This window comes from Centruroides vittatus, unplaced genomic scaffold (assembly GCF_030686945.1).
Source record: "Centruroides vittatus isolate TY-2023 unplaced genomic scaffold, ASM3068694v2 contig_349, whole genome shotgun sequence".
Classification (NCBI taxonomy): domain Eukaryota; kingdom Metazoa; phylum Arthropoda; class Arachnida; order Scorpiones; family Buthidae; genus Centruroides; species Centruroides vittatus.
This window is the reverse complement of record NW_027122172.1, coordinates 825,121-838,980: the sequence shown is the minus strand read 5'-3', so window position 1 is coordinate 838,980 and position 13,860 is coordinate 825,121. Positions and strand designations below refer to the sequence as shown.

Below are 13,860 nucleotides of genomic sequence, written 5' to 3'. Positions count from 1 at the left end.
TTATTATTATTTCTGATTTTTTAAAATACTTAATATTAATTAAATTATTTTTATATGAAATGATTCATTGTTTTACCCTACTTAATCAGGTATAGATATAGATAATTAAAAATGTTTAAATTATCAGATAGTATCTCTGTATTCAGTAATAAAATTAATAAAGAATTGGTTAGTAATTAAAATGATTAAGTGCAGCTTTTTGGTATAAATACATTAATGTAAATCTTCCTATTATTTATTTATTATATTTTAAGTTATTAAATTGATGTTTAAAAATTTTTCCCACATACAATGCTAAATCAGGCAAAAATATATTTAAGAAAAAATTATATTTATAAAAATTTAAAATAATTTTATACTTAAACAGTTTTGAAATTTACACTTGGATAATTAAAAACACTTTATAATGTCATGTATAATTATTTTTTTGGTTTTTATTTGTATTTGACAGGAAGGAAATGTTACGTTTCCACAAATCTTGTGGAACTTCCCCTTCTGCAAATGATTTTACTGTTCCTTGTACGATATTATCATTATTTTCTTAAAACTAAAGTAAATTTCTCAATATCAAGATTTTTTAAAAATATATATTTATTCATTTTATTAGAGTTTATATATATTAAAAGTAAGTTGAAATATTTTCATTATTAAATAATGTAATAATGTAATATAAAGTTGAGTTTTGTTTGATTATGTTTAAAATCTGATAGATTCTGTTGTAATTTTATAAAATGAAACTATAGTTTTCTTTCATAATTAATGTACTTCTTAAATTTGATTAAGTAGAATGTTTGTATACTATTTATTGTTTAATTAAATAGTTTAATAATCTTTTTTTATTGTTAAATTGTTTATTTTATAGCTTCATAAAGTCCTATATTCTATTTTATTTTCATGCATTTGCACTTCATTTTAGTTGCTCTTATGAGGCCATTATGATTTAAGATTATTACTATGTTTTCTCGATTCTAATGTGCACCTTTTTTGTATGGACTTCTCTGGTCTCAAAAATTGGGGTACAGGTTAGAATCGGGCAAAAAGTTGACTTAATGCAACCTCGTTCGTATTGTTTGCTCTTCACTCCGCTCAGCTGCTTGTGTGTATTACAGTATTAGTATAGACTGGTATACATTTGTTCTACTGTTTTGGTTGCAAAACAGTTTGATAATCTTTGAACTATAGCGAGTGAAGTGAACATGTCCAACAGACAAATTTCGTATAAAGCTGTGTTTAAGCAGAGCTTTATTCAACGTGCCGAAGAAAATGTGTACAGATATATTCTATGTATTTGGTAAATTTCATGTTTATAGTTTACTAAGTAAGCACAAATTTTTTGTATTGTTTCCATTTTACATCATTTTTATCATCCATTAAAAATGATGTAAAATGGAAACAATACAAAAAATTTCAGTGACTCCCTATGTAACAAACTACCCAAATATTAACTAACTAATATTTGGGTGTCTCCAGAAATTTGTAGAGTTCAATGATGCACTTGTTACATTTGGGATATGTACAATTGAAGAATTGTATGAAAAGAGTCAGCAGGCTGATATGATTGAGAAGCCACCTGGTGAACATTAATGCTGGCCCAAAGCAAGGTCATAGTCTTTCCAAGCCATGAAGACTTTCCTGATGAGTTTCAGCATAAACAAACAGGTTGTATATGATATTGCTAATATCAAGTGGTTGTTGTATTTAATAGGCAAAAAAGTAGCATCAAAACAAACTGAGATGGATGAGTTTTTAAACAAATTGTGAAGTCAAGTGAAGTGCTAATGAGCATACATAATTGACCTGCTTTGTGCTTACAGTATATACAGTTTTCATCAGCTTTGTTGTACACATACAATATAAATACATTCTTGTAACATACATCTTTATATAGAATAAAGAATAGACTGAATAATTTAAAGTACAGGTATTTCTTATATATAGGGAGTTAAAAAATGGATAATTTCCTGGTTTTGTAATATAATCAATTTTCAGAACAATGGATGATTTTTGGCAGCCTGAGTGATCTGTTAAAACCAGATTCTACTATACTTGTAATTAAAAATGATAACATTTACATTTATCATATTAATGTTTTTTAAATTTATTAGAAGAAATTTTATTTTACGAATAAATGAATAAAAATTTCAGAATATTAATATTTTTAATTTTATGAAATTTAATTGATTTCATTAGGATTATGGGCAACTGCTTAGCAGATGTAAAATCAAATCATGCAAGCAAACATCCTGTAAATGTCTTTGCTGAAAATCAACCCATTTGCAATTTTGAAGATTCAACAAGAGTAAACAGAGAAAACAGTAAAAAGAAGAAAGTGCATCCTACATTAAGTAACATGACATTTTCAAATCAGAAAAATGCTGAGAACTTTAAAAATGTTGAAAATGCTTTTAACAGTACAAGTAAGTGTTATATTTTATTCAAAATATTTGACAATTGTAATAATCTGTTAGTGCATATGCATTAATATCATATCTACTGAAAAGTCTTTGTACACCCTAATAGTAGCTGTTGTTGACTACTGACAAGTGACTAAATGAAGAATACCTTAGTTTAATTTTGCTAATTTCATAAAGTAATTCACTTATATTGTTAAAAAAATCACACAAAACACTTGAAGGACTCATTTAACATGAGTTTTTAAAATCAGTAAATAATTTTGTTTTCATAACCTCAACTACTCCTGCTTTCTGGTGATTGACCAGAAAACAGGAGTAGTTGAGATTATGAGGTTGTCTGTGTTACCAGACAACAGTTCTAACATCTGTACAATAATACATTACCAAAGTGTAGTGGCTAATATGTGCATAAATAAAGAAAAAATGCTTATATCCATGGTATTTTGGCCAAGTTGAGAAAAAAAACATATGCAGGTATGTCTCTGGAGTAGAAGGAGTTAATAGTATGGGACTTTTTTGCTGTAAGATTTGTGACCCACTAGTTATGATCATTGTCAATCTGAACATTGAATAAACTTCTGGATATTAAAATGCTGGTAATTCTATGGAATGGATATTTTAAGACAATAATGTGAAATGCATGTTGTGGTTTCTATTAGACAATGGGAACATGAAAATTGAGATTAATGCATGGATTGGACTTTCCAGAGCCCTGATCTAAACTTGACCAAACTATCTTTGGGTGAATTAGAGCACTGGATTTGGACCAGACCAACACATCCAAATATGAGAGCCAACAGATGCACTGAAGACAAAATGGCAGAATATACTGACAAGAGCTCTACAAGAATGATATAGTTTGTCAGAGGGTCAACTCCATTATAAAAACAAAAAGTGGACAGAATATTAGGCTGTGCACAATTTGAATATTTCTAATGGAATATGGTGTATGATAATTTTTTGGTAGATGATGTGTAATGGAAACAAAATGAATACAAATTTAAATAATGTTCCAAGCATACACTGCAATACAAATGTACTATATAAATGATAAAAATGTATTAAAGCAAAATGATTGCTGGATTATATTGGGCTAAATTACTATATAATTAAATTACTATTTTAATAAATCATTAAATTTAGCAAGAGATGGCATGTAATGTCTGTCTCTAAATTACTTAGCATTTAGTTAATAATAGTAGTTTTAATGTAGCTCGATATACTCTAGCAATTATTTGACTTTAATAACTCTCAGGTTTAGATGTTTATATTTGTGATACAAATGAATAGAGAATAAGATAAATACACGAAATTACAATTTAGAATAAAAAGTAAAATATATGCAGATCCATGAAATATAATAAAAGTAAAAAAAATGTATCGTTGCAAAGAGGATATGCTCCTGTGATGTATGGGAAGTCAAAAAGCTGTGGAATGTCACAGTATTGTGGGCCATCGTTATTTGAGTTGGATAATGTTGTAACAGGTCTTCCATGTATTGGAGAGACTCTCTGTGTCTTAAACTTCAACAAAAATTTGCAAAAAGTACACAAGACGTAATGAGGAACAACATCAGGATTTGTTATCAAAGAAATCCAATCATTTACAGGCTCCTCAGAAAGGATGGACAAGTATACGATCTCTGGAGTGTACAGCATTCCTATCAGGGATGACAGATTCAAGAAATTTTGAGTATGTTGGAGTTACATTGCAATCCTTATGGACTCAACTAAAGGAATGCAAGTTCACCATAAAAATGAGACTTTGGGTTACCTTGTTAGTGGCATTTACATTGGAACCTGATATCTATGTCAGCTTACAAGGAGCTCACTTAATACAACCAACCCATAATTGTGCAGAATTAGATGGGTTGACACCTTAGAAATCTAAAAGTCTTTAAGAAAATTCAAGTGCATAAACACAAAAGATGTGGAGAGTGATGAGTCTCTCCAAAGCATTTAAGGCCTGTTATGATTTCCATAGCATCAATGTCAAAATCTCATAGATTACCATGAAGTAAGAGGTAATGTATGGGAGCATATAAGTATTCTCTTTGCATCTCTATATATTTTTATTATATTTTATGGATCTGCATATGTTTTACTTTTTATTCTTTAATTGTATTATATTTTATGTATTTATATTATTCTCTATTTTGTACTGTATTTTCATGGATTGACTGGCATGCCACATATAACTGGGGGCAACCAGCATGCTGGAGACTCTGAAGTTACTAGCATGCCAGCTAAACTGTGAATAAAAAATAAAATTAATCAGATCTAACAAAACTAGTTGTTAAATAAATGATAAAGAAAACGTTCTTCCAGGTACTATAAAAAAAACGTTATAATTTGACTGTAGGAAGAAAGTTTTCATTTACAGAGCAATAAAACAATGAATGGCTTATTGATATTAGTAATAGTAGTAGTAATTAGTCAGGCTGGGCTGCACTGACAGTCTACCCTGAGATATAGTACACTTTTCTCTGAAATTTCACACAAAGCAGATGTTAATTGGTGTAAGTTGAGATAATTTACAGCAAGTTTCTAAAATTTGATATGTTTATTTTTTACAATTGTGGATCAAAATCAAACTACAATAAAATAAACAGAAAAAAGCATTTTCAGCATTTCATGTGTATTTTACAAGGTGCAGAAATTAAACATATAATTGTAATTTTTGATATAATGCTGACAGTTTCATAATTTTTGAATAAAAACTACTGTTTGTGAGTTTCACATGCCCTCTGGAGAGGGATGTATAAACTCACTGAAACCGGCCTGCAGGTTTATCCCGGTAAATGTGGAAATATGTGATTTCATTGTTCTCTGGATAGACCGACATGCTTGGACAATCAGCAAAAATATGGTACCATTCATATAGTACCTTTGCATTGATGTGTATGCTTGGAACATTATTTAAATTTGTATTCATTTTGTTTCCAGTTATGTTCCCCAAAGATTTTTTGGGCGTGTGTTCTATTCAAATGTTCTTTTGTGATGGATGTAGAAAATGGATGTAGACGAAGACGATGAATAATCCAACTCTAGATTTATTGCCACACGAGGTATTAGAATACATATTATGTCTGCCGAGTTTGATTCACACGGACGTTTGCAACTTCAGAAGAGTTTGCGAGAAGTTTGGCGTTATTTCCAATGGAAACAAGATTTGGAGAAAGAAATACAAAGCCAGGTGGCCACATTTATATAAACTTTATGATCTTAGTAAACAATATAACTGGAAGGACGAATATAAAATACGATATGACTGTGGATCTGTGCTTCGTAAAAAGTTTTTATGGTGTCGAGTCAATTTTATACGTACGATGAAATGTCACAAGAAGCATTTTAGTGATTTTTTAAAAATATCTGATCATCCAATGACTAGTTATTTTCTTATTGAAGAATGAGAGTTCATTCTTCATGATGGTGTACCATCAAATAATTTAACAATTAAATACTATGCCCAACGAGTTCTTAGATATATTCGTCACGAATGCCTTCAAATCACTTGGAAAAATTTTCTTAGCCTTCCTTCTTCTTTACAAATGCTAGAGAAAGGTGCAATATTATTAGCTCAGTGGTGTCAACCTACTGAAAGAATATCTGAAGATGATATCATATCACAATTGGAATATTTAACACATTTAACAAAAAATGAATTGCAAATAAGGCATCCAAAGCATCCTTTATTGCAAACAGAATTAATTAAAAGAGATGTATGTGTCTTTGGAAAATTCACTTTGGCAACCAGCTGACTGTAGAAGTATTTTGTCTTGTATTAATACTGTTCTTTTTAACCAACAAGAATTTAATGGAAATCATGATGACTATTATTCTGCTCTGAATTCCTATATTGATCAGGTACTTACCCAAAAAACAGGAATACCCATTACTTTATGCATAATTTATGCATCTATTGCAAGGAGGCTTGGTGTTGTTTGTCATCCTGTTAATTTTCACATTTTCTTCTGAAGTGGCAAGAACATCCCAGTTTGCCAACTGATCAGAAATATACTTTTATTGATGCTTTTGATTATGGAAAATTTTTAAGTCAGAAAGATTGCAAAGATTTAGTACCTGGTTATTCTCCAATGGCAGAAAATTGGTATAATACAATTGAGCCAATTCAGGTATTTAAAAGAGTGTGCTGGAATCTTGTCGACATGGGAAGGCGGCAAGAAAGTATGGGAGACGGATTAATGTGTTTTCGAAATGCCTTGGAGCTCCTTGCCATTCTTAGCCCAGATGACGTAGAACATCAGTTGCTACTTGCTCGGGTATATCTACATCTGAACATTAATTTAACAAAAGTAATGTCACTTCTCCAAGGAATATCATCTCGAGATCCCACTTCAGTAGGAATCGTGGAATACGTTTGTCAAGCGGCCCAAAGCCAAATGGCTCTACAAAGGAGTCATCGACAGACTAAAAAGGTCAAAATAAAACACTGTAACAACAATCTGAACATTGAATATGCAGTTGGAATGATTATGAGACACAAAAAATATAATTATATCTGTGTTATTTATGGTTGGGATCCTATTTGTGAAGCTAGTCGAGATAGGATATATCAAATGGGAGTGTATAATTTACCCCATAAAGAAAAACAACCTTTTTATAATGTTTTAGTCGAAGATGGTTCCAATCACTATGTGGCTCAAGAAAATCTTGAACTAACTGAATATCCAAAACCTATATCACATCCAGAAATAGGAAAATATTTTCAACATTATTGTACTACTAATTATGTACCAAATGAAGAAAAAGAAGCCGAATATCCAGAAGATAAATCTATAAGAGAAGAAGTCATTGCAAAACATTTTCCACAAGAAAGGGAAGATTAGATTATCTAAATTTCATCTTGTAAAGTAAACATTTTGCATTCAAGATTTATCATTCCACTTTTGGAATTACTGCAATTTATACAAAGCCACTAATATTTTAACATTTCCATATGCTTAAAATTGTTCTTAATCAGTGCAATGTTTTGGTATTGTAATTAATGTAAAAAATGTGATTTCTCTAATCTATTTATGAAGAGAGGGATATATCCTTGAAGCAGATAAGATTTTAATATGATGTACAGTACATATAAATACTTGAACATATTGCATCTTTGTATCATATGGATTGTTAAATGAACTAATTACTGCAATTTATACAAAGCCACTAATATTTTAACATTTCCATATGCTTAAAATTGTTCTTAATCAGTGCAATGTTTTGGTATTGTAATTAATGTAAAAAATGTGATTTCTCTAATCTATTTATGAAGAGAGGGATATATCCTTGAAGCAGATAAGATTTTAATATGATGTACAGTACATATAAATACTTGAACATATTGCATCTTTGTATCATATGGATTGTTAAATGAACTAATTACTGCAATTTATACAAAGCCACTAATATTTTAACATTTCCATATGCTTAAAATTGTTCTTAATCAGTGCAATGTTTTGGTATTGTAATTAATGTAAAAAATGTGATTTCTCTAATCTATTTATGAAGAGAGGGATATATCCTTGAAGCAGATAAGATTTTAATATGATGTACAGTACATATAAATACTTGAACATATTGCATCTTTGTATCATATGGATTGTTAAATGAACTAATTACTGCAATTTATACAAAGCCACTAATATTTTAACATTTCCATATGCTTAAAATTGTTCTTAATCAGTGCAATGTTTTGGTATTGTAATTAATGTAAAAAATGTGATTTCTCTAATCTATTTATGAAGAGAGGGATATATCCTTGAAGCAGATAAGATTTTAATATGATGTACAGTACATATAAATACTTGAACATATTGCATCTTTGTATCATATGGATTGTTAAATGAACTAATTACTGCAATTTATACAAAGCCACTAATATTTTAACATTTCCATATGCTTAAAATTGTTCTTAATCAGTGCAATGTTTTGGTATTGTAATTAATGTAAAAAATGTGATTTCTCTAATCTATTTATGAAGAGAGGGATATATCCTTGAAGCAGATAAGATTTTAATATGATGTACAGTACATATAAATACTTGAACATATTGCATCTTTGTATCATATGGATTGTTAAATGAACTAATTACTGCAATTTATACAAAGCCACTAATATTTTAACATTTCCATATGCTTAAAATTGTTCTTAATCAGTGCAATGTTTTGGTATTGTAATTAATGTAAAAAATGTGATTTCTCTAATCTATTTATGAAGAGAGGGATATATCCTTGAAGCAGATAAGATTTTAATATGATGTACAGTACATATAAATACTTGAACATATTGCATCTTTGTATCATATGGATTGTTAAATGAACTAATTACTGCAATTTATACAAAGCCACTAATATTTTAACATTTCCATATGCTTAAAATTGTTCTTAATCAGTGCAATGTTTTGGTATTGTAATTAATGTAAAAAATGTGATTTCTCTAATCTATTTATGAAGAGAGGGATATATCCTTGAAGCAGATAAGATTTTAATATGATGTACAGTACATATAAATACTTGAACATATTGCATCTTTGTATCATATGGATTGTTAAATGAACTAATTACTGCAATTTATACAAAGCCACTAATATTTTAACATTTCCATATGCTTAAAATTGTTCTTAATCAGTGCAATGTTTTGGTATTGTAATTAATGTAAAAAATGTGATTTCTCTAATCTATTTATGAAGAGAGGGATATATCCTTGAAGCAGATAAGATTTTAATATGATGTACAGTACATATAAATACTTGAACATATTGCATCTTTGTATCATATGGATTGTTAAATGAACTAATTACTGCAATTTATACAAAGCCACTAATATTTTAACATTTCCATATGCTTAAAATTGTTCTTAATCAGTGCAATGTTTTGGTATTGTAATTAATGTAAAAAATGTGATTTCTCTAATCTATTTATGAAGAGAGGGATATATCCTTGAAGCAGATAAGATTTTAATATGATGTACAGTACATATAAATACTTGAACATATTGCATCTTTGTATCATATGGATTGTTAAATGAACTAATTACTGCAATTTATACAAAGCCACTAATATTTTAACATTTCCATATGCTTAAAATTGTTCTTAATCAGTGCAATGTTTTGGTATTGTAATTAATGTAAAAAATGTGATTTCTCTAATCTATTTATGAAGAGAGGGATATATCCTTGAAGCAGATAAGATTTTAATATGATGTACAGTACATATAAATACTTGAACATATTGCATCTTTGTATCATATGGATTGTTAAATGAACTAATTACTGCAATTTATACAAAGCCACTAATATTTTAACATTTCCATATGCTTAAAATTGTTCTTAATCAGTGCAATGTTTTGGTATTGTAATTAATGTAAAAAATGTGATTTCTCTAATCTATTTATGAAGAGAGGGATATATCCTTGAAGCAGATAAGATTTTAATATGATGTACAGTACATATAAATACTTGAACATATTGCATCTTTGTATCATATGGATTGTTAAATGAACTAATTACTGCAATTTATACAAAGCCACTAATATTTTAACATTTCCATATGCTTAAAATTGTTCTTAATCAGTGCAATGTTTTGGTATTGTAATTAATGTAAAAAATGTGATTTCTCTAATCTATTTATGAAGAGAGGGATATATCCTTGAAGCAGATAAGATTTTAATATGATGTACAGTACATATAAATACTTGAACATATTGCATCTTTGTATCATATGGATTGTTAAATGAACTAATTACTGCAATTTATACAAAGCCACTAATATTTTAACATTTCCATATGCTTAAAATTGTTCTTAATCAGTGCAATGTTTTGGTATTGTAATTAATGTAAAAAATGTGATTTCTCTAATCTATTTATGAAGAGAGGGATATATCCTTGAAGCAGATAAGATTTTAATATGATGTACAGTACATATAAATACTTGAACATATTGCATCTTTGTATCATATGGATTGTTAAATGAACTAATTACTGCAATTTATACAAAGCCACTAATATTTTAACATTTCCATATGCTTAAAATTGTTCTTAATCAGTGCAATGTTTTGGTATTGTAATTAATGTAAAAAATGTGATTTCTCTAATCTATTTATGAAGAGAGGGATATATCCTTGAAGCAGATAAGATTTTAATATGATGTACAGTACATATAAATACTTGAACATATTGCATCTTTGTATCATATGGATTGTTAAATGAACTAATTACTGCAATTTATACAAAGCCACTAATATTTTAACATTTCCATATGCTTAAAATTGTTCTTAATCAGTGCAATGTTTTGGTATTGTAATTAATGTAAAAAATGTGATTTCTCTAATCTATTTATGAAGAGAGGGATATATCCTTGAAGCAGATAAGATTTTAATATGATGTACAGTACATATAAATACTTGAACATATTGCATCTTTGTATCATATGGATTGTTAAATGAACTAATTACTGCAATTTATACAAAGCCACTAATATTTTAACATTTCCATATGCTTAAAATTGTTCTTAATCAGTGCAATGTTTTGGTATTGTAATTAATGTAAAAAATGTGATTTCTCTAATCTATTTATGAAGAGAGGGATATATCCTTGAAGCAGATAAGATTTTAATATGATGTACAGTACATATAAATACTTGAACATATTGCATCTTTGTATCATATGGATTGTTAAATGAACTAATTACTGCAATTTATACAAAGCCACTAATATTTTAACATTTCCATATGCTTAAAATTGTTCTTAATCAGTGCAATGTTTTGGTATTGTAATTAATGTAAAAAATGTGATTTCTCTAATCTATTTATGAAGAGAGGGATATATCCTTGAAGCAGATAAGATTTTAATATGATGTACAGTACATATAAATACTTGAACATATTGCATCTTTGTATCATATGGATTGTTAAATGAACTAATTACTGCAATTTATACAAAGCCACTAATATTTTAACATTTCCATATGCTTAAAATTGTTCTTAATCAGTGCAATGTTTTGGTATTGTAATTAATGTAAAAAATGTGATTTCTCTAATCTATTTATGAAGAGAGGGATATATCCTTGAAGCAGATAAGATTTTAATATGATGTACAGTACATATAAATACTTGAACATATTGCATCTTTGTATCATATGGATTGTTAAATGAACTAATTACTGCAATTTATACAAAGCCACTAATATTTTAACATTTCCATATGCTTAAAATTGTTCTTAATCAGTGCAATGTTTTGGTATTGTAAAAATATGAATAAATAAAATTATAAATTTATATTTTTATTAGAAATTTTGTAAATAAGTAAATAAAATGCTGCTTGTACAATTATTCAAATACGGAGACATTTTAATATAATTAAAATCTAAAAATATTTAAAAAACAAAAATACACATACTATGATATCAAATCCAATACAATAAGTTAGCAGAAATTAAAATTTACTGCTTTGAGCACACAAAAATCTTAAAAAGAATTTCTCAATAGAATGATATGCACATGATACAATTATAATGTTATTTTAATCTAATGATTTGGAATGATTTTATGTTATACTCAATCATTCTAAAGCTGTATCTGAAGATGGCCTTTAAATATGATTAAAAATGTTAATTTTATTAAATTGAATTCTGCTAGAATCTCATGGTTGGTCTCAATATTTTACAGGAATTTTCAAATATAAATGATATATACTCACAGACATCTCTGAGTTTATAACATTCGTATTTGAAATTTTACAATAAGAGTAGCTGCTGGACCCAGTCTTCTTAGAAAAATAAATGTTTTCAGTTGCTTTCAGAGATCTTCAGGTTACATTTCTCTGATAAACATAGCTGCTGAAACCAGTACAAAAGATGTCTGTGAATATTTATATTATTTTCCAGTTTATGATGTGTTTTTACGGATGTTATTTCTATATTTCATTATTTCTTAAATAAGTCTTCAAAAGTACAATTGAGTCTGTTATCTGCTCTAAACAGAAATTACAGTGAATCAAATGACAATAAATCTGGATTGTACAGAACTTTGTAATATGAACTGTATTTGGAAAAAAGATGTTAGACATGCTCAGTATTGACAGCATCTCAACAACTGTTAACATATCTAAATACTGACTTTTACAGCTAAATTGAGTTTATTTTCCTCTGAAATATGAAATTTTATGACAAATATTAAAATTATGGAGGAAGTTATTTAAACAAAACATTTTAAACAAATTAGCATAAATATTTTGAAAGAGAGATCATCCATAGACACTTGTGTGATGTCTTCCAGATACACTCATGCACATCCAAGGAATTTTATTACTTTTTTTAAACTAAACATTTATTAAATGTTCAATCATAAAGAAAATTTGTATCTCATTGAATAGTAAAGAAGAAAAACTAGAAGTTTTGTTTTTCAGATAGATGAAAAGACTGGACTGTTTAATGTCCTTTATTTGATTTTTGTAGTGCTTTTGTGTGCACTACATTGTGTCTCAAAAAATGTATAAGAATTAAAACACAAATGTCCTGAGGTATGTTCTAAGATATCTTTATCACTTATATGTATTTTTTAACCTTTTACGTACTGTATGTATTTTTTGTTATATTCTTAGTTGGCTGAAGAGGCGCATGTTATGCCGAAAATGTGTATTTTAAACAAGTATCAACCGAACTAAATAAAGATGATAGAACACCAAGTGTTTGAATTTATTACATTACATTGTGTTTAAGAACCAATTAAAATGCAGTTCCAGTGACTAAACAGTTTTATTGGCTTTCCAACCAATCCCTTTTGAAGGCTCAAACTTTCCTCATTTTTCAATTAATGGCATTATTACACATTCACATCTAAATAATTTCCATTGTATGTTGTTCCATCATTTTCTCAATTTAAATAAAATTTTTGTTTGTTTCATTGGTTATTCCAGAAATACCATGTTGTTTGTTCTTACTGCTCTTAATCTATTTATATAACTTTATTATGTTTTTAATTGTAATAAGAAACAATATGCTATCAAATAGATAAGTTCTGTTTGATTTTAAGAGTTAAATTTTAGTATTTGGATCTGACAATGAGAGGAAATGATCCCAAAAAGTGCTTTATTGCATTAAAATATCAACTACTTTAAATGATTTTATAATTATTTCTGTTTTGACAGAAATAATTACACAGAGTTGTCAGATTTGGTCTTATGGTATATACAGTTTTAGAATGTGTTATAAAATATTTAATTATTTTAAAAATATATTTGGATTTAAATTCATTTACTTTTTATTTCAGATAAAACAGTGTTAGCTTTATATAGTTACACTGCTCGAGATGATGGTGATCTGAGTTTTAAAAAAGGAGATCATTTAATTCTTTTAGATGAAAGGTAGGCTTTTAAATTTTATTATATATCAATAAATTATACTGTTTAGCCATATATAAATTCCTCTTGTTTCTCATTTCTT

The 13,860-nt window shown here is 28.0% G+C and overlaps 1 protein-coding gene across 2 annotated transcripts in view; it reads left to right on the top strand.

The window, feature by feature from the left end:
• The window catches only part of LOC136974388 (tyrosine-protein kinase Fyn-like), a 65,426-nt gene that overhangs the window by 14,557 nt on the left and 37,009 nt on the right, over nucleotides 1-13,860 (top strand). The window contains exons 1-3 of one of the 2 annotated variants that reach the window (XM_067269248.1): nucleotides 475-625; nucleotides 2,191-2,417; nucleotides 13,688-13,781. In XM_067269248.1, coding sequence (XP_067125349.1) covers nucleotides 2,195-2,417; nucleotides 13,688-13,781 — 317 coding nt within the window. In that variant the 5' untranslated portion in view covers nucleotides 475-625; nucleotides 2,191-2,194. Of the gene's footprint in view, nucleotides 1-474; nucleotides 626-2,190; nucleotides 2,418-13,687; nucleotides 13,782-13,860 lie in introns of those variants that run through there. The other variant, XM_067269250.1, reaches the window with a different exon arrangement.